Source organism: Ascaphus truei, unplaced genomic scaffold (genome assembly GCF_040206685.1).
Source record: "Ascaphus truei isolate aAscTru1 unplaced genomic scaffold, aAscTru1.hap1 HAP1_SCAFFOLD_97, whole genome shotgun sequence".
Taxonomy (NCBI): Eukaryota; Metazoa; Chordata; class Amphibia; order Anura; family Ascaphidae; genus Ascaphus; species Ascaphus truei.
Genome location: NW_027457309.1, coordinates 542,672 through 561,499, shown reverse-complemented (window position 1 = coordinate 561,499; position 18,828 = coordinate 542,672). Strand labels below are relative to the sequence as shown.

The 18,828-nt window shown below is 47.3% G+C and overlaps 1 protein-coding gene across 6 annotated transcripts in view; it reads right to left on the bottom strand.

Moving 5' to 3' along the window:
* LOC142486596 (leucine-rich repeat-containing protein 37A2-like) overlaps positions 1–18,828 on the bottom strand; it is a 176,660-nt gene that overhangs the window by 148,582 nt on the left and 9,250 nt on the right. For 5 of the 6 annotated variants that reach the window (XM_075585191.1, XM_075585192.1, XM_075585188.1 and 2 more), the window contains exon 2: positions 7,897–7,968. The exons of the other annotated variant lie outside the window; for it this stretch is intronic. In XM_075585191.1, the coding sequence (XP_075441306.1) occupies positions 7,897–7,968 (72 nt within the window). The remainder of the gene's footprint in view (positions 1–7,896; positions 7,969–18,828) is intronic. 6 annotated transcript variants of the gene reach the window in all.

Below are 18,828 nucleotides of genomic sequence, written 5' to 3'. Positions count from 1 at the left end.
TCTGCACTCACTCTAGTTCCATAATGTCTTTTCTAAGGAGTGGTGCCCAAAATTGTACTCCATATTCAAGGTGAGGTCTTACTAATGCTTTGTAAAGGGGCATAATTATTGTTACTTCCCTTCCATCCATTGCCCGTTTAATGAAGATAAGATCTTGTTTGCCTTTGCAGCTACTGCATGACTGTCATGGGAGACCAGGTATTAAATTGTATCACGCTATGTCTTCTTTAAGAGAAAGTCAAGCATAATCAGATTTTCTCCTTTTGACATCCATGTGAGTGATTTGTTCACTATATCACAAGCACAATTTCCACTGGGTATTTCCTGGTTTGGTTATTTGTGTGGCTAGCCCTCTATTGCGCTTTATTTTTTCACTTATTTACACTTGTACACAGTTTCCTAGAGACTGCAAAGTGAAGCCATATTTATTGCTGTTGTTTTTTATTTTTGCACTTCTCTTATTCACTTTATAGTGCTGGATAGCTGCCAGGGACCCACGGGACCTAAGGGCAACCATAGGACTTAACCTTTATTATGAAGTCTGGTTTCCCTTGCCCGTCACAATGACTTTGGGCACTAGTGCCAAGCCTGCTGTCTACAAGCACTCCTAAATCCTTCTCCAGCAAAAATTCCCCTAATTTATCCCCATTTAATTTGTAAGTCGTCTGTTTATTCTTGTTCCCCAAATGCATAACCTCACATTTATCTGTATTAAACCTCATCTGCCATTTACCTGTCCAAGTTTCCAGTCTCTCCAAGTCCTTCTGGAGAGAAATTACATCCTGCTCTGATTCTATTACCTTACACAATTTAGTATCATCAGCAAAGATGGAGACTTTGCTCTCTATGCTAACCTCAAGGTCATTAATAAACAAGTTAAAAAGCAGGGGTCCCAGTACCGATCCCTGGAGGTACTTCACTTACAACTTTAGCCCAACCTGAAAAAGTTCAATTTATGACAACTCTCTGTTGTCTATCCTTCAACCAGTTTTCAATCCAGGTGCAAATATTTTTTACTGAGTCCAATTTGCTTTATTGTGTGGACCGTAACCTTTTGTGTGGAACTGTATCAAAGGCCTTTGGAAAATCTAAGTAGACCACATCAACTGCATTACTCTGGTCTAAATTCCTACTTATCCTCAATAAATCCATGCTGACTATTACTTAAAATTTTGTTTTCAATTACTGTAGGTATTCCTGAATATTATCAGGTACTAAATATTCAAGTAGCTTTCCCACTATTGAAGTCAGGCTTACAGGTCTGTTATTCCCCGGTTGTGATCTAGCTCCCTTTTTGAAATATAGGCACCACATCTGTTTTACGCCAATCTCGTGGTACTGAGCCTGTGGAAATGGAGTCCTTGAAAACTAAATGTAATGGTTTGGCTATTACTGAACTTAACTCCTTAAGAATTCTTGGATGTATGCTATCAGGGCCAGATGCCTTATTTACTTTAATTTTATCAAGCCGAATATGATCTTCTTCCTCAGTTAACCAATTGTTCGTTAATATAGAGGTTGTGGCTTCCTCCTGCGGCACTACTATTGCAATTGATTCTTCCCTGGTAAACACAGAGGCAAAGAATTTGTTTAATACCTCTGTTTAATACCTACTCTTCTTCACCAACATGTAAGGGCCAATGCCCAACCATTAAAACACAAGCAACACCTTACTTACCTTAATGGCTACAACTGCTAAGGTAATAAAGGGGTTACTGGTGTTTTAAAAGTGGGTAAAAGTGTACTGAAGGTGCCCCCAGGGAGGGTAGTTAGGCCTCACAGAATGGTTGCAGGATGGGTTAACCCCTTAATTAGCCTCACGGTTTTAACTGCTATTGTAATTAAGGGGTTAACACTTCTTACTACTCACCCGGGAGGCCTAACCACCCCATCACCATACATACAACTGGGCAAAAGGACTAGTAGCACTTCTGCCCATTTGTGGAGCTAAACAAAAAAAATACACATTACAATTACATTGACATCCTCTGCAAATACAGTACATTAAAATAAACAGTAGACAATAAACCCATTGATTGCAACTGTGCTTACCTATGCCCTCAACAGCGGAAAAGATAACCACATTGGCAATCAATGGGCACCCTACTACACACACCCTCTACCCCCCTAGCCTCCCAACATATACAGTAATAGAAAAAAGCACTATTACTATTATAGTAGCAAATTGGACCAAATTTGACCATTAAACCTGAAACATTAGCCAGTCACCATAAAGGAAATAAATGTTGTACTTACCCCTGCCATGATGAAGGTCATCCTAGTTCTTCTGGTCCTCCTAGTCTTCCTCCTATATAGCACCAACAGTAGAATAAAAAAAAACTACTGGCCAGTAATCCTTTAATCACCTTAGCAGCTATGGTAATTATGGGGTTAACTCCCCCTCCCACTACCCACTTATGAGGCCTAACCACCCTCCCTGGAGCAAATACCCTCAGCCCCCACCCCCTCTACCCATTGATTGTCACTGTGGTAAGTTATGCCCACAGTGGGTATGGTATATACACCGTAAACGACATTGCTTCATCTTTTATAAGGTAAGGAGCAATGCGTTGTGGAGGCCAGCGGCAGGATGTTCAATACATCTCTAGTGATTCTGTGCCCTTGATCTCGATTTAGGGCATTTTTTTGGGGTTTTGGCTACTGTGAAGTGGAGCGGTTTGAGATCTTGCGCCACCTTGTTCGACCACGTTTTCTTTGGAACATTGCAGTCCACTTTCCAGCCTATGGGTCGTGTGGTGTTGCAGCACTGCTATGGTAGACTGGTGATGTCCATACGGCAGACGTGGCCAAACCACCTAAGTCATTGTCACTTAATGTACTGGTCGATTGTGGATTGGTTTTGACAGGCCAACCTTACATCTTCATTTTTCCATCAGTCTCGTAGTGTAATATGGAGTATGTTACGTAGACATCTTAGTTGGAATCGTTCGAGTAGGGTCATATCGCTTTTGAGTAGTGTCCATGTTTCTGAGCCATGCAGTAAAATGGTGCGTATTGAGGCGTTAAAAATTTGTATTTTTGTTACATTTGTCCCGTCCTGTTGGTTCCACAAGCATTTCTTTAAGGAGGCGAATGCTGCAGTGGCGCTACCGATACGGCTTTTGATGTCCTTCGTAGCTGCTATGCTATGGCTATCAATAATAGACCCTAGGTATTTGAATAAGTCCACTCGCTCGATTGGGTTGCCGTTCAGTTGAAGTTGAATCTGTTGGGTATCGGTAAATATGTATTTTGTCTTTTCCATATTCATGGATAATCCGAGCTTCTTTGCAGTGGTTTGCATGTCTTTTCAAAGTTTCTTGTGCCTCTTGGGCTGTATCCGCTATGAACACAATGTCATCGGCGTATACAAGGTCCGTGAGAAAAAACTCACTTCCCACTTGTACGCCAGGCCTGTCTTTAAATGTTTTTCTGAGAATCCAATCCATGGTAATATCGAATCGAATACTTGTTGAAACTCGGCTTTAAATGCCGGGTAATCTTGGGTAAGGTCAGAACGTCGCTCCCAAACCGGGGAAGCCCAAGCCAGGGCGCTGCCAGTGAGGAGGTTATAAATGTAGGCTACCTTCTTGCGATCAGTATTGTAGAGCTGGGGGGCCATTTTAAATTGCACCTCACACTGGTTTAAGAAACCCCTACAATCTTGCGGTTCACCTGCATAAGGCTTGGGGGGAGGAATCCTTACATCTGAGCTGCTAACTGCGCTTGCGGAGTGGGGGCTTACATCTGGCGGGGTCGCGGTCAGTACCCTGTCTGAGAGTACTGCGACCTGGCGTGTAAGTGTCACAATTTGATCCACCATGGCCTGGTTTTGCTGAAGCAGATTGAAGAGAAACTGTTGAAGTTTGGTCTGGTCTGCGTCTTGTGGGCTCGACATAATGTTACGCCGGTGCTGCCCGCAGACCAGACCCGACCCCTGAGCTGAAGGGGGAAGTGGTAATACACGCACCCGCAGCAAAGGGAGCGTGTCCGGAGTGTGGTATGAAGCGTTGCCAGGCCAGGTGTAGTAAGGTAGACGATACTTGCTGGTACCGTTTGAAGAGATAGAGTGAAGGATGCCTCGCCGAAGTCAGGGAGTGGAGAGTGGAGATAGGTCGTTGTCCAAGCCGTGTTCAAGGGGTTACCAGAGTGTGCGTTGTCCAAGGAGTGCCGAGATTGAGAGCCAGAGGGGGTAGTCGTACAAGCCGCGTCAGAACCTGTGAAAACACTGAGAGAATCCAGAAGTACTTCCATACAGAGACTATGTCGAACAAAGACTGAGAGCAGAGAGGAGCTAGATAAAGCAGGAAGGTCCAATTAGGAACGGAGGTGGGACAGGAAGAGCTACAGGGAGACACTGCAGATTGGTGCAGGCATAACAGGCCAGGTGAGTCTTGTTGGTAACCTGAGAATGCCCGTGCAGTGTGCGGGGGCGGAGCCTGAGGTCCGGGGGACGGGAATAAGAGTGTGCAGACTGAGCGTGCTCCGTAACTCGTGTACACGTGTGAACCGAGCCAGTGGATGGTGCAGGTGTGCGTGCAGGTGTGCGTGCAGGAGGGCGTGGGCGCACCCGGCACTGAGCAGAGCAATCGCCGAGGGGAGTGATCCCGCGACGGCGGCAGGGGCGAGGAGCCGTGGAGGCCGGTAAGGCAGGATTGTTTTGTGTGTCCAGGGGCTCCCTACGGGGAGGGAGTGCTCTGTGTGGGAAGCGAGGAGAACGCCGATTCCTGACACCCAGCAAGGAAAGCAAAGAAACAGCACTCTAATAATTTCATGCAAAAAACTGTATTAGAAAACACAACAGCACATATGCAAACCGACGTCTCGGTCCACAAAGGACCTTCTTCCTTTGTGGATATATCTATTCATTTATATATATATGGATTTATATTGCATATACTCTTTGCTATTGTTTCGTTTTTATGTGTGATTGTTGTTTATATGTTTTTCCAGTTCCCAGGTAATCTATATATATATTATATATATATATATATATATATATATATATATATATATATATATAATCAAAAAATAAATAGATGATACCGTTCTGTGGCTAACGAAATGCTTTTATTTGTGCAAATAAATATATATATATATATATATATATATATATATGTATATATAAGCAAACATCACAGCTTGCACTCAATGTACTGGTTCATATAGACAGGTGCTAGTCTGAAATAATAGAAATACAACATTACCATTCTCTCGGCCGGTAAAGAAAGACTGCACTCGGTTCAGCAATCATGAAAATCTGTATTGGGCATCTGAATAGAAAAGATATCCCAATCCGACGTTTCGGTCCTTGAGAAAGGTCCTATTCCAGGACCGAAACGTTGGATTGGTTGATTTACCTTTTCTATTCAGATGCCCAATACAGATTTTCATGATTACTGAACCTAGTGCAGTCTTTCTTTACCGGACTAGAGAATGGTAATGTTGTGTGTGTGTGTATATATATATATATATACTAGCTGAGAGACTCGGCGTTGCCCGGGATGTGAACCGATAGGTTCCTTACGGAGTAAATCCAGGATCACAAGGCAAGAAGGAGACAGCACACTCAGCAGGTACAAAAAAAGCGTGTATTCAGTAGAAAAACTGGCACATAAATCCCTTGAGAAAGGTCCTGTGCCAAGGACCGAAACGTCGGGTTTATGTTCCAGTTTTTCTACTGAATACACGCTTTTTTTGTACCTCCTGAGTGTGCTGTCTCCTTCTTGCCTTGTGATCTTGGGATCCCGGATTTACTCGGTAAGGAACCTATCTATACATTACCTGTATGGGACAAGCACCTATTTCCAGTTTATGTGTGTGCCATCTGCCTATTTATATATATATATATATATATACACACCAGCCAGATCGCCATCGTTTTATTATGGTTATTATCATTTGAATCGTATACACTCAGGGGTGGGATTCAGCCGTGCGAACCGGTTACTGGAATTTTTCAAGTTCGCAGAACCGGTGCATTAACCGGCAGTAGAATCACGTTTCAGAGCAGGACTGCAGGGGAGGTGCGCTATCTAGCTGTCTGACCCGGAACTTCCGGTGCCTGCAGCTAGAGCTCCTCACATCCTGCCCTGACTGAAGTGATTGCTGTGCAGCTGCATACCATCTCCCCCTGCCTGTGTGCAGCCAGGGAGGCTTGGAGGAGGGGAGGGAGAGATATGATGGAGGTTTGAGAGTGGCTGGGGGAGATGTGAGAAGGACTGAGGGAGATTTGAGAGGGACTGGGAGAGATGTAGGGGGCTTGGAGAGATGTGAGAGGGGCTGGGGGAGGTGTGAGAGGGACTGAGGGAGGTGTGAGAGGGGCTGGGGGAGATGTGAGAGGGGCTGGGGGAGGTGTGAGTGGGGCTGGGGGAGGTGTGAGAGGGGCTGAGGGAGGTGTGAGAGGGACTGGGGGAGGTGTGAGAGGGGCTGGGGGAGATGTGAGAGGGACTGGGGGAGATGTGAGAGGGGCTGGGGGAGGTGTGAGAGGGACTGGGGGAGATGTGAAAGGGGCTGGGGGATATGTGAGGGGGACTGGGGGAGGTGTGAGAGGGGGCTGGGGGAGATGTGAGAGGGACTGAGGGAGATGTGAGAGGGACTGAGGGAGATGTGAGAGGGACTGGGGGAGATGTGAGAGGGACTGGGGGAGATGTGAGAGGGACTGGGGGAGATGTGAGAGGGACTGGGGGAGATGTGAGAGAGACTGGGGGAGATGTGAGAGGGACTGGGGGAGATGTGAGAGGGACTGGGAGAGATGTGAGAGGGACTCTCTGCCCCCCTGTCTCCCTCTGACCCCCCCCATGTCTCTCTCTGCCCTCCCCCCTGGTCTCTCTCTGCCCTCCCCCCCTGGTCTCTCTCTGCCCTCCCCTCCCTGGTCTCTCTCTGCCCTCCCCCCCTTGTCTCTCTCTGCCCTCCCCCCTCCCCTCCCTGATCTCTCTCTGCCCTCCCCCCCCTGGTCCCTCTGGTCTCCCTCCCCCCGTCTCTCTCTGGCCTCCCTCCACCCCTGGTCTCTCTCTGGCCTCCCTCCCCCCTGGTCTCTCTATGCCCTCCCCCCCCAGCTCTCTCTCCTTCCCCCCCCCCCCCCAGCTCTCTCTCCCCCCCCCCCCCCCGTCTCTCTCTCCCCTTCCCCCTGAGAGAGAGCCTGTTGCTAAAAAAAAATTGAATCCCACCACTGTATACACTGCCTGCAGCTCTTGAGCACTGTACTCAGGGGTTAACCCCTTTTTCACATTTCCCTTTGCATGAGGCTAACCACATACCAGACTGTGTAATTACATTCTGTGACGATATGGAGAAGAGCTGAAGCAGAGAAGTAGTGATGTATCTGGTCTGCATTCTTATTCACTCAGTCACTATCACATATTAATTCTAAATCATTTATCGTTGTTTCACCAAGTGTGCGCCACAGAAACTCGCCTGCTGCATCCTGTTTGATTGCGGTCTGAAAACCGCAAGTATCTGGCAGCACGTGGTATATGAACATTATCACTGTCACATTGTGTAATGTATGGGACATTTGTCCTCTAACATGTATTCTCACCAGCACTTGATTTGCACATTGGTATATGGGGTTGTGCTTTATTTTTGTTTCTTCGCTTGCTTTGGTGGTGATAACTGTTAGGGGACAAACTTTAAAGTTCATCATAAATTAAATCATTGTACAAAGAGCTTTTGAAACATTATGTTTTCTGATAGTAAAAAGGTTTCCTTGGTGGGGGCCTTACAGATCTTAGCCGTTGTAACCCCACCCTGTTGGTGGTATATTTAACTTAATTTTACCAGATTCTGGCAAAAACTATAAAAATGCCGGGGAAACCAATAGAAAGCTGTGGCGTGTCAAACTATCAAAAATATCTGTACTGTATGTCTCTGTATGAAAAGGGAATAAATACTCACAAGGACTCAGCCCAAGAATAAAAAAACCAGGCGCTCTTCTGAATGGTAGAAATGCTGTTGCTCTGGAAATCACTGTGAGGAAAACACCAAATAGTTTTACCCTGAGAAACCAAAAAAGCATTTCTAGACCCAAACCTCATCTATATATCATCATACAACTGTCACCGAGGGCAGGGACACTATCACGGCACCTCACAACAACATCTCAATAAATAGGCAGACTCCTGCAAGATATACCCTCAACTCCATGGTACAATTATAGTATATAATACACCTATTCCACTTGAGGGTACAATAACTGTATACAATATACCCCCCTCACTAAAGGGTACAATTACTACTGATGCAGCGGCCGTTATTCGAACACTTCACGCGTCATGTACATCGGAATCCCGATTTGAAACCGCGGGATGAATTCCAGCCTCCCCGCACTAAGATGCGAGCGCGGTGAGTGCAGAATAACAAATTTTAGTGTTCTGACTTTTAAAAACATGAAATTGACAGAGTAGGACAGTAGCACAATACTGTACACATTACATTTCATCCATTTTATTGCAAACGAAGAAACAGAATCCATGAAATTCAAACAAAACATCCGCGATAAGCGCGGGTGCCTGGGGCGCTTGGCCGCGTTCATGCTGCGTGGGGAACAGCAGAGAACTCAAAATTGGCGCCGTGATGTGTTCGAATAACGGCCGCTGCATCAGTATATATAATATAATCCCTCCCACCCCAGGTTACAATTATAGTATATAATATACTACCCCCCCCCCCATCCCCAGAGTACAAATTACTAAATATAAAATACCCCCCACTCCAGGGTGTAATTACTATATATACCTGTCATGGTAGCTAGTGATAGGTTATAATATACACAAAAATCTCTGGGTTGAATTGAACACGACTTAGATATAATAAAGATTAGTTTATTCCTTAGATAGGTGAACACACAAGATGATACAAATAACAGACAAAATATAGCACTTACTTAGGGGTTGGGTAATGAAGTAATCAGGTACAGGATTGGCAATTCATACAGCAATCAGGAATCAAGTAGTTGGTAAAATCAAAGACACTGGGCATAGGGCTGACACTGGTTTATATGTGATTTCAGTCCTATACCCTGGCATTGAGTGCTAGACATTGGATGACAATTATCTGCACCCAATCCCTCCTGACCAGCTAACGTGGGAACATTGTTAGATCATGCCCCCAGTTAGCTGGCACATGCGCACTTCTGACCTTGGGGGTCTCATTTCTTTAGCCCCACACAAAAGTCAGGGCGCCTATAAGTCTACCAGACTTGGATCTGGTCAGGAAATCCTTTGTCTGTAAGTGTGAATTATAGCACTTACAGACCACTCAAGCCTTGCGTTTCTCCGCCCTAATGTATACAGCCAGAGTGACTGAACCTTTGATCAGGGGGTCTGTTGTAGACAATGGGTTGCCCCCCTGAGCATTAACATTGAACAGAGCCAGTGACTTTCGCAGGCTTTTATCCCTGCTTTGAAACACAATACAATTCTTAATATTTATATATATATATATATTAAAAGTCAGTTTGGCTGGGCCGAAACTTGCCAGACCCTCATGCCGGAGGGGACTCTCCACAGTGGCCAAGTTTCAGCTAGCTGCGACCCCCTGTCCCGGAGTTACACAATTACAGTTTAAAAGCACTTTTGGGGCTTTTTACTGCCATGCAAGTCAATGGCAGAAACCCAAACGTTGCAATTACCCTGACTCCGTTCTGTTGTCCCGAGAGGTTCGGTATTTGCCATGCAATCCTGCTAGAACTAGGACTACATGGTGGCCGAATCTCAGCCCTCTAGGTTGAACAGAACCGGAGTTATGGGTTCCAGGTTTCTGCTCACTCTGACTTAGCCGTTTTTTCTCGCGGCTTTTACCTCCGCCATTAGAGTCTATGGTTCGACCCTTATACCGAGCGCGACCCTTTACCGGGGTCATTAACTCTCTGACCCGGTTGGGGTCGTGTGAGGGGGTTCCTAGGGTCTAGGGGCAAAAATAATTTTATTCCTGGGTGCCCTAGAACCTACGTTTCCCACGCCAATTGAATTTGAACTTGACCGGGGAGTGATCAAAGCTCTCTTCAAGACAATGTTTCCGCTCTTGCGGTCTGCGGTTTGGATGGCTGCCAACCCGTTCCTGGAGGTCGGCTTCGAGGAATCCCCATTGAAATTAATGGCTCCATTGACTTACAATGGGGAACCGCCGCTCCTCCTCTCTGGGGCGACCTGCAGGTCTTCTATGAAATCAGGCCCAAATCGCCGGAATCTCCATAGGGTTATATGGAGCCCCAATGGCGACCTATGGAGAAACTGCAAAATGGAGCCTGCAAAGGCGGGAAAAGGGACAAAGGGTCATAATCACACAAAATTAACATTAACCCTTTTCCTCCCACCTGGATCCCAGTGTATGTGGTTGCTGCATACACTGCAAAGGTACAAACACCATAATTGTACCAATATACACATCTAGCAAATAAAACAGTTTGTCATGAGGCAGGGGAATAAAAATACATTAATTCCCTCTAAATGTGGGAATAGGATAACCAAGGGACATGCCTTTTGGTTATGAAGCAGGGGAACATATGTATTGTAAGTACATTCCGGGTTAACCCCTCACTTCCCAAACGGTGGAAGGGGGTGCCTAATGGGGGAGACCCCTTTATTACATGCTTGGCACCCCTCCCCCGTCACAATACTCCCCTCTCCAGAGTACACTTAATGTACATAATATACTGTACCTGCCACTCCAGTGTGCAATTACTGTATATAATATAACCCTCCCCCTGCTCCAGGGTGAAATTACTGTATATCAGGGATGGAAAAATCCTAGATGCCTGGTCGACTAAAATTGACAGGTCAAGTTCCCACTGCGCAGCTCAATGAGGGGAGCGGGGGGAGATAATAGCAGGAGAATTGGAGAGGACATGATTTTGACGCAAAGATGTTTCCCAAAGCACAACACGCAATTAAAATAAATAGCAGAGTGTTACCGCAGTGTGATGAGAGCAAACACCCTGGTCTAGACAAGGAATCTTTCCTAAAGCACTAGTATATATACACTTGGAAAAAACTAGAAATATACTCAACGATGTTTCCATTTCTTTAAAGCTGCCATGGCAGCCATAACTAATGGGATATACCTGCTCTTATTAGCTGGGGTAGGACAACAAAGTTCTGACAAAGTTATAAAGGAGCGGTATCCTTGACCCAGTTCAGTTATCAATTAGCTAAGCTCGTAAAAAAAGAACAAAAATAAGCATAGACAGGAAATACATTACAAATAATAATTATAATGATGATCATAAAACTCATAATAGTCTTCGTAATCATAATACAGGAGGGAAGTAGGCTGCCACTGAGGATTTAAAAAAATTGAAATATCTGTGAGTATATTTCCAGTTTTCTTCTACATCCCCCATGGCATCCATAACTAGAGGGTTATACCAAAGCAATTCATTTGCTAGGGTTGTACCATCTATGGTGGTTAAAGGAATTAGAGCTTGTAAAACCTTCCTCCCATATCTCACATCGGCCAAGGCCTAGAGATCTAATCTGTAATATTTTGAGAAGGTATGCAATAAGGACCATGTTGCTGCCTTACAAATCTCTTGTGCGGAGGCCTGAGCCTTTTCCACCCAAGAAGTTGCCATAGCTCTAGTTGAGTGAGGTTTAATGGTTTGAGGTGGAACTTTATCCACATAATGGTAAGCTTCGCTGATAGTGGCTGTGATCCATCTTGATGGTTGCGGCAGAGGCTTGATGGTTGCCCTTTTCTGGGGCCCTGGAAAAGCACAGTCTTGGCATTTTTCTAAACTCAGCTGTGTTCCGGACATAAAATGTCAGAGCTCTAAATACTGTACATCTGTTATGTCATCGCCTCTACTTTTCGTTCGAAAAGAGAGAGGGCAAGGAAGGAACCACAATATCCTGATTCATATATTATTTTCTCCTGAAATATAAGTTGCTGAAAGATGGGGGAACTGCCTGTTCACAAAGTTTACAAGTCCGCAGATGGGTAGGACAGGCTTTTGTCTTGTTAATGCCAACAGTAGAATTCTCTCACGGTGTGGGAAACTTGGTCCTGCCCCGTTGAATAAAGTTGACCTGTAGCCATCTGAGATGGAATCAGGCCCATTGAACTACATCTATGACCGAGTTGAGAAGGTCTATAAGGCGCTTCTACTGCAGTTGAGATGGACGCTTTATCTTCAGGAAAGAACACATTTTTCACATAATGTTGAACTCATTTACTGAGGTTAAGGAAACGATTCCCTGTTGAGGATCGAACAGGACCGCAAGAAACAATCAACTGAGCAGGAATCATCTTGCTCTTATTTGATATTTATGATCCATCCATGGTCTTCGAAGTCTCTGAAGGCTCTCTGGACATGTAATTGTGCCAGGTGTTCCGAACGACTTTTGATCAGCCAATCATGTAGATACAGCATGACAAATATTCCGTCTTGGCAAAGCTTTAATGTGATTACTGCCATTACCTTGGTAAATGTTCGAGGTGCTGTTGCTAACTCTAATGGCAAGGCTTTGAACTGAAAGTGTTTGTTATGATGGGCAAGGTTAACCAGGCTTCATAATAAAGGTTAAGCCCTCTGGTTGCCCTTGGGTCCCTGGCAGCTGTCCAGCACTATAAGCCAGGGGCCAGGTTTATATGTACATGTAAAGTTAAAGTGACCCCTGCTTTTCCACTTTCCATGTTCCTTTTACCCCAGACTCATTAAACTTGCTGTGTGTAAGTTTTAGGTGGGATATTTGGGTAAGAATGCAATTCTTTTGTTTGCAGGAGTTCGGGGTCCGGAGCTACTGGTGGTACCTTCATTCTACCCGACGTGCATGCACTATGTTCCGGTACGCAAGTAGAATCACATCAGAGCTGTCCAGGGTCCCCCAGATTCCTGAGTTTCGAGCCCTGATATCCAAGTCCTAAGTCTCTTGCATTCACGAGTCTCCTCAATGTCCTCCATGTATTAAAGTATTGTTTATGATGTTTGATACATTTCTTATAAGGCTCTATGAAGCTTGCCCGGGCTACCAGTTAAGGTGCCAGCAAGTCTGCATAGGGTCCGTAGTTCAAAGGGGAGAGGATGTCCAGATATGTGAAAATGTTTGGTGAGCGAGGAAAGGGCGAATGGCCAGGTCTGGACTACAAAGGGCACCCAGTGGGGACACCTTTTGGAGTTTCCAGACTTGGTGGAGCCGGCCCTGCAGGTTGCAATGAGTTAGCCAAGGAGGATGCAGCCAGTCTGCTCTCCTTTTGGCTAAAATCATATTTCCCATGCACCCAAGCTTTTCGAGCCTGCTGGACTTGCCTACTCCTCTGACGTCAGCCGGGGTCAAGCCCCTCTTTCTATTGGCTTACGGGAAGGAATTCCCACGTCCGATTGGCTGCTCCTTCCCCCTCCGTTCTGGGGATATCCCAGTGGAGTGTATGCAAGGTGCTGACCAAGAGAGGGAGCAAGTCCATCTAAGCCAACCAATGAGGTGAGTCGATGAAGCTCGGCTGGCTTTTCAAAGTTGCTCTGTTCGAAATAACAGAGCGACCAGCTTTGTTTGGAAGCCTGAAAGTTTGCCATGCAGAGACTAAGTCCCATCTTTTGCGCCCAAGTTCTCAAAATCAAATGGAGCGGTTGCGGCTAAGGATTGATGCCGAAAAAAGGACCAGCAGAACCGGGGGTATATCTCGGTCAGGGTAAGCTCTGTACCTAGGAAAGTCTAGGTTTTCCCCCCATGCTCCCAGTAAGTGTATTTTTAACTGTTCTTTGTGTATTTCTTCTTGTTGTACGTGGGTTCACCAAAATAAACGCAATTTGTTTTTACTATCTTGTTCTGCTGAATGTATGATCCCGGTAATATATAAATGGTTTAAAAAGTACCTGGTCTCCCGTGACAGGCTTTTTTCTGGTGGCAGTGGTGGGATTATTCATTTTTGGACTATAAATTCCTGCAAGGGTTTATAGTACAAAGCGGAGCCCCATAGATTGTGAGCTCCCAAAACAAGAAGTACACATATACACGTTTTACAGAGGCCAGGAGAAAGTACACTGTTCTTTGTCACTGTAGCTTAGTGCCCAAAGGCGAAAATGTCTCAGCGGTCGTGACAGTTTAGGTAATGGAATCATCTGAGAAACGTGACTCGTGTGAGAGTTATGGACTATCGACAGACGGTCGGGCTAAGACGCAACTCGAGAAAGATCTGTAGCTACACGAAGCCGGACTGGCTTGCCCTCTGGATATGGAGGCAACAGTGGCTACTCCAGCTCCAGATGCACCCCTGAACATCGAGATCGCAGAGGACACAGAGGATGAGGGTGAGCCGTGGTCCCACCTGCAGTAGCCCCGGTGGCTGCAGCTGTCCCTGCTGCGGATTTGACAGCTCTCATTATAGCCATGGATGTCGGGGCCACTGTTAGCAGAAATTGCAGCTGATCGCGGCTGCCTAAGGTACTCAGATGTCCCGTCCCCGTCGGGACCCCAACCACCCCAGACCCCAGAGGGTGTTTCAGCACAGTTTTGCCAAGTTTGTGGATGGCACAGACAACATCGATCGCTATCTAAAGGTCTTTGAGGACCAGTGCAGACGGTTCCGTCTCCCACCCCGAGACTGGGTGCTACAACTGTCCCCACTGTTAAACGGCAGAGCCCTGAAGACTTTTCAGGGAATCCCGCCCGTGGACAACAACGACTACAAGCATGTCAAGGCAATTTTGCTTGACCGGTATGCCCTCAATCCTGAGGCTTATCAGGGACTGTTCGAATCTGGGGAAAAGACTGTCCGGGACACTCACTTAGAATTTGTGGGCAGGATAGCCCAGTACGTTACCCAGTGGATCGAAGGGTGTGGGGCCACCAAGAACAAGGAACTGCTGGATCTCATTTTCAAGGAAGAGTTCCAGCAGAAATGTACGCCGCAGGTCTGAGAGTGGGTGATTGAAAAGAAACCCACGACCTACATTGCGGCTGCCAGGCTGGCCGACAAGTATGTAACTAGTCACCCACAGCTTGCCAAACGGGCACTCGTCCATGTCGGGACTGTCCCAGCCAAGGCAACCCAGGCTGCTCATCCTACTCCAACTTGGAAGCCCAAACCTCCAGCCGGGGGAACTGCAGCTAAGACCACTGAATTTGTGCATGAGCGGAGATGCTCTCAGTGCCACCGGACCGGGCATATCAAGCCAGATTGTCCCGATCTGCACCATTTCAGCAACCCCCCTCTGGTCAACGTACCCAAGCGGCAAAGGCGGTCGCCCATGTGGGACTCGTACCCACAGAGGAGAAGCGAGCAGTCATCCAACATGTACAGCTGAGGACCCATGCAGTGGTCCCTACACAATCTACAGCCAGCACAGCAGGAGGCAGATGGACATCAAGTTGCAGCAGTCGGGCTGCAGGTCAACGATGTCCGGAGGAAGCATTTGCGTCCTGTGACCATCGGAGATCACCAGATGGCCAGCCTGATCGACTCCAGTTCTACGGTTACCCTGGTGCGAACTGATATGGTCAGCCCAGGAGATCTTCTCCCTAGACAAGGGATGCAGGTTACTATGCCAGATGGGGGACCTGGGTCAATCCAGGTCACCCGGGTGTTCCTTGACTGGGGTGCCAGTCGAGGAGTGAGGGATGTAGGTGCTGCATCTTGCCAGGGTTGGATACCGAGGTGCTACTCTGTAATGACCTAGGACACCTCATCTGCTCTTTTGCAAGTGAAGATGCTCATGTGGCTGTGGTCACCAGGAGCCGAAGTCGGGCACTTGTCAGGCAGGGGAGCCTTTGGTACTCCTGCCCACAGAGGAAATCACCATCCCCCTGCATTTGGGACCACCGAATCCTGAGGTCTCCACGGAGACCAGGCAGGTAAGCCAGACCGAGTCTGTACTGGCTCACAATAAAGGTTTAAGCCCATTTGGTTATCTCTGATCCATGTTTTGGGGTTCTAGAATGTCAGCTCTTGAACTTAACTATTGTACATGCATTCTGTAAAATTATGCGACAAAGAGTTTTTGTGTTTTTACCCTTCCATGACTGTTAGCAAGCAGAAATTGCTAGGCTATGAGTTTCCAGGGGGTGTTTGTAGAGAAAGTCTTGTCAGAATGTGCCAAGCTAGTCGGGTCCAGAGTTGCTGGATACCCCAAAATGTACCTGGGAATCAGGTCGGACTCCTTGTCCCGGCAATATCTCCCCTTGAAAACAGCTACGTGACTCACTGCCAGCTTTCCCTGCTTCAGCACAGACCAGAAAAATAAATGGGGCACAGGGATGTGAGGTGTCCCTGAAACAGTCAAGGTGTCCCTAGGTTAATGGGGATACCCAGTAAATGCACAGGTCACCCAGAACCTGTATAGGGGTTCTAAGGTGCTCCAACAATACATATAAGGTTGTGAGGGGATTCTTAGCATGGATTCTAAGTCTATTTAATAGTGTAAAGGGAATATGGCTTGTAGAAAATAAAGTGCAGCTTTCCCAAACCAGAAAGACTTAGAAGTTTAAATTGTATATTTTTGAAGTGAAACTTCTTTAGTGGCACCTATTCTCATGGGGCAAAACTGGAGCGAAGGAGACGAAAATGAAACGGAAGTGACGTGACTCCCCCTCCCGCCCCCCCCCCCCCCCCCACGCCTGCTGTGACATGCGGCGGCGGCGATAGCCGCCGGCGCCGCTCCTAACGGCCGCCGTTACCCCTAGACGTGCGCAGAGCTTCCGGTACTGTGGGTGTACCAAGATGGCGGAAGCCCAGCAAGTCCTCCGGCTGTGAGAGGAGGAGCCGCTGCTCAGCCTCTCTCCTCCCTCTTCTATACCTACGCTTCCCCTTCCCCGAGTCCCGCTGACTGAGCGCCGCCGGTGCCGGAGGAGGAGAGGAGCCCCGGGATCATGACGGCCGCTGCGCTGTCAGCATGTGCCGCGCATGCGCGCACAGACGTTATCGTGCGCTCCTGGCTCCTGCTCCGGTAACGCGGGAAGCGGGGGGTGTGAGCGCGCCGCTTCCCACGCAGCACTGCTGGAGGGGGGGCTCTTATTCACGGTATCAGCCCCTCACATACGGCGGGCCCGGTGCGGCCGCGTCTCCGTGGGGGGGGGGCGAGGGGGGGAGGAGAGAGGAGAGGAGGGGAGGAGGGGGGGAGGGGAGAGACTCAGACAGAGCCGCAGCTCCGCCTGGGGTGGGGGGGAGTCAGGAGAGGGGGCAGGACACAGAAAGAGAGACACACACACATATACACATATACACACACACATATACACACACACACACACACACACACTGACTGACACACATACACACATACTGACTGACACCCATACACACACACACACACACACACACACACACACACACACACTGACTGACACACATACAATGACTGACACACATACATACACACACACACACACTGACACACATACACACACACTGACTCACACACATACACACACACACTGACTCACACACATACACACACACACTGACTCACACACATACAGACACTGACTCACACACATACACACACACTGACTCACACACATACACACACTGACTGACACATACACTGACTGACACACATACACACACACACACACACACACTGACTGACACACATACACACACACTGACTGACACACATACACACACACACTGACTGACACACACACACACTGACACACACACACTGACACGCACGCACACTGACACACATACGCACGCACACTGACTGACACACATACACACGCACACTGACTGACACACATACGCACGCACACTGACTGACACACATACGCACGCACACTGACTGACACACATACGCACACTGACCGACACAGAGAGACATTCACATAACACAGAGAGAGAGAGACATACACTGACACACACACATTGACTGACACACATACACACACACACACATATACTAACACACACTGACACACACAAACACTGACTGACACACTGACACACACACACTGACTGACACACATGCACACACTGACTGACACACATGCACACACTGACTGACACACATGTGACTGACACATACACTGACTGACACGTGTGTCGAGCATGCGCGTTATAAGTCAATTTCTGTGACAAAAGTCAAAGAAGTTTCACTTACTATGCGCGTGCACAGCACACACAGCTTTTTTTTGTTTAAACATATATGCTTGTGAACAGTATTATGAGCTGGGTCTTTTAAAAACAATGTTCTGAGTTGACAACTGGGTTACCAACTTGGTGCCAGCAAGTCTACTCAGACATCGGAGATAAAAGCCACCAGAGGCCCCTGGGTGTGAAGAACATTTGGGCAGGAGGATAAGGCTCAAGTACTCATATCCTGGGAAGAATGGACGTCCTCAGGGCAACCATTTGTCTAAGCAGACATGGAGGAGCCCGACTTCGCGAGTGGGTTCTGAATACCAAATGGAATGTCGAGATATGCCTGTGATCCTCGCAGGTTTAGCTGCGGCAGACTAATGGCCCATCGGATTAACACAGCATGGGTCCCTGCTGTGTGAGTCCTACCGGGTCTGCCTGTCTGTAATACACGCGTGATCGCGGGGGTTTTATTAAAATTCTAACATTACAGTAATGTAGCAGGGAGTCTCCGGAGCTGAACAAAGTTGATTTCAGCCTCGAGGACCCCCCACTTCCTGAGTTACACGCCCCGGTATGGGGTGCCGGTATCCCCATGTTAAAATCCCTGTGGAATGTAAACAAAGCAGAGGCATATCGGCACCCCATACCAGGGCCTGTATCTCGAAAAATGTAGGGGATCCCCAAGGGTGAAATCAACTTTGTTCATCTCTGGAGACGCCCTGCTACATTACTGTAATGTTAGAATTTTAATAAAACCCCTGCGATCGCGTGTCTATTACAGACAGGCTGGCCCGGTAGGACTCACAAAGCAGG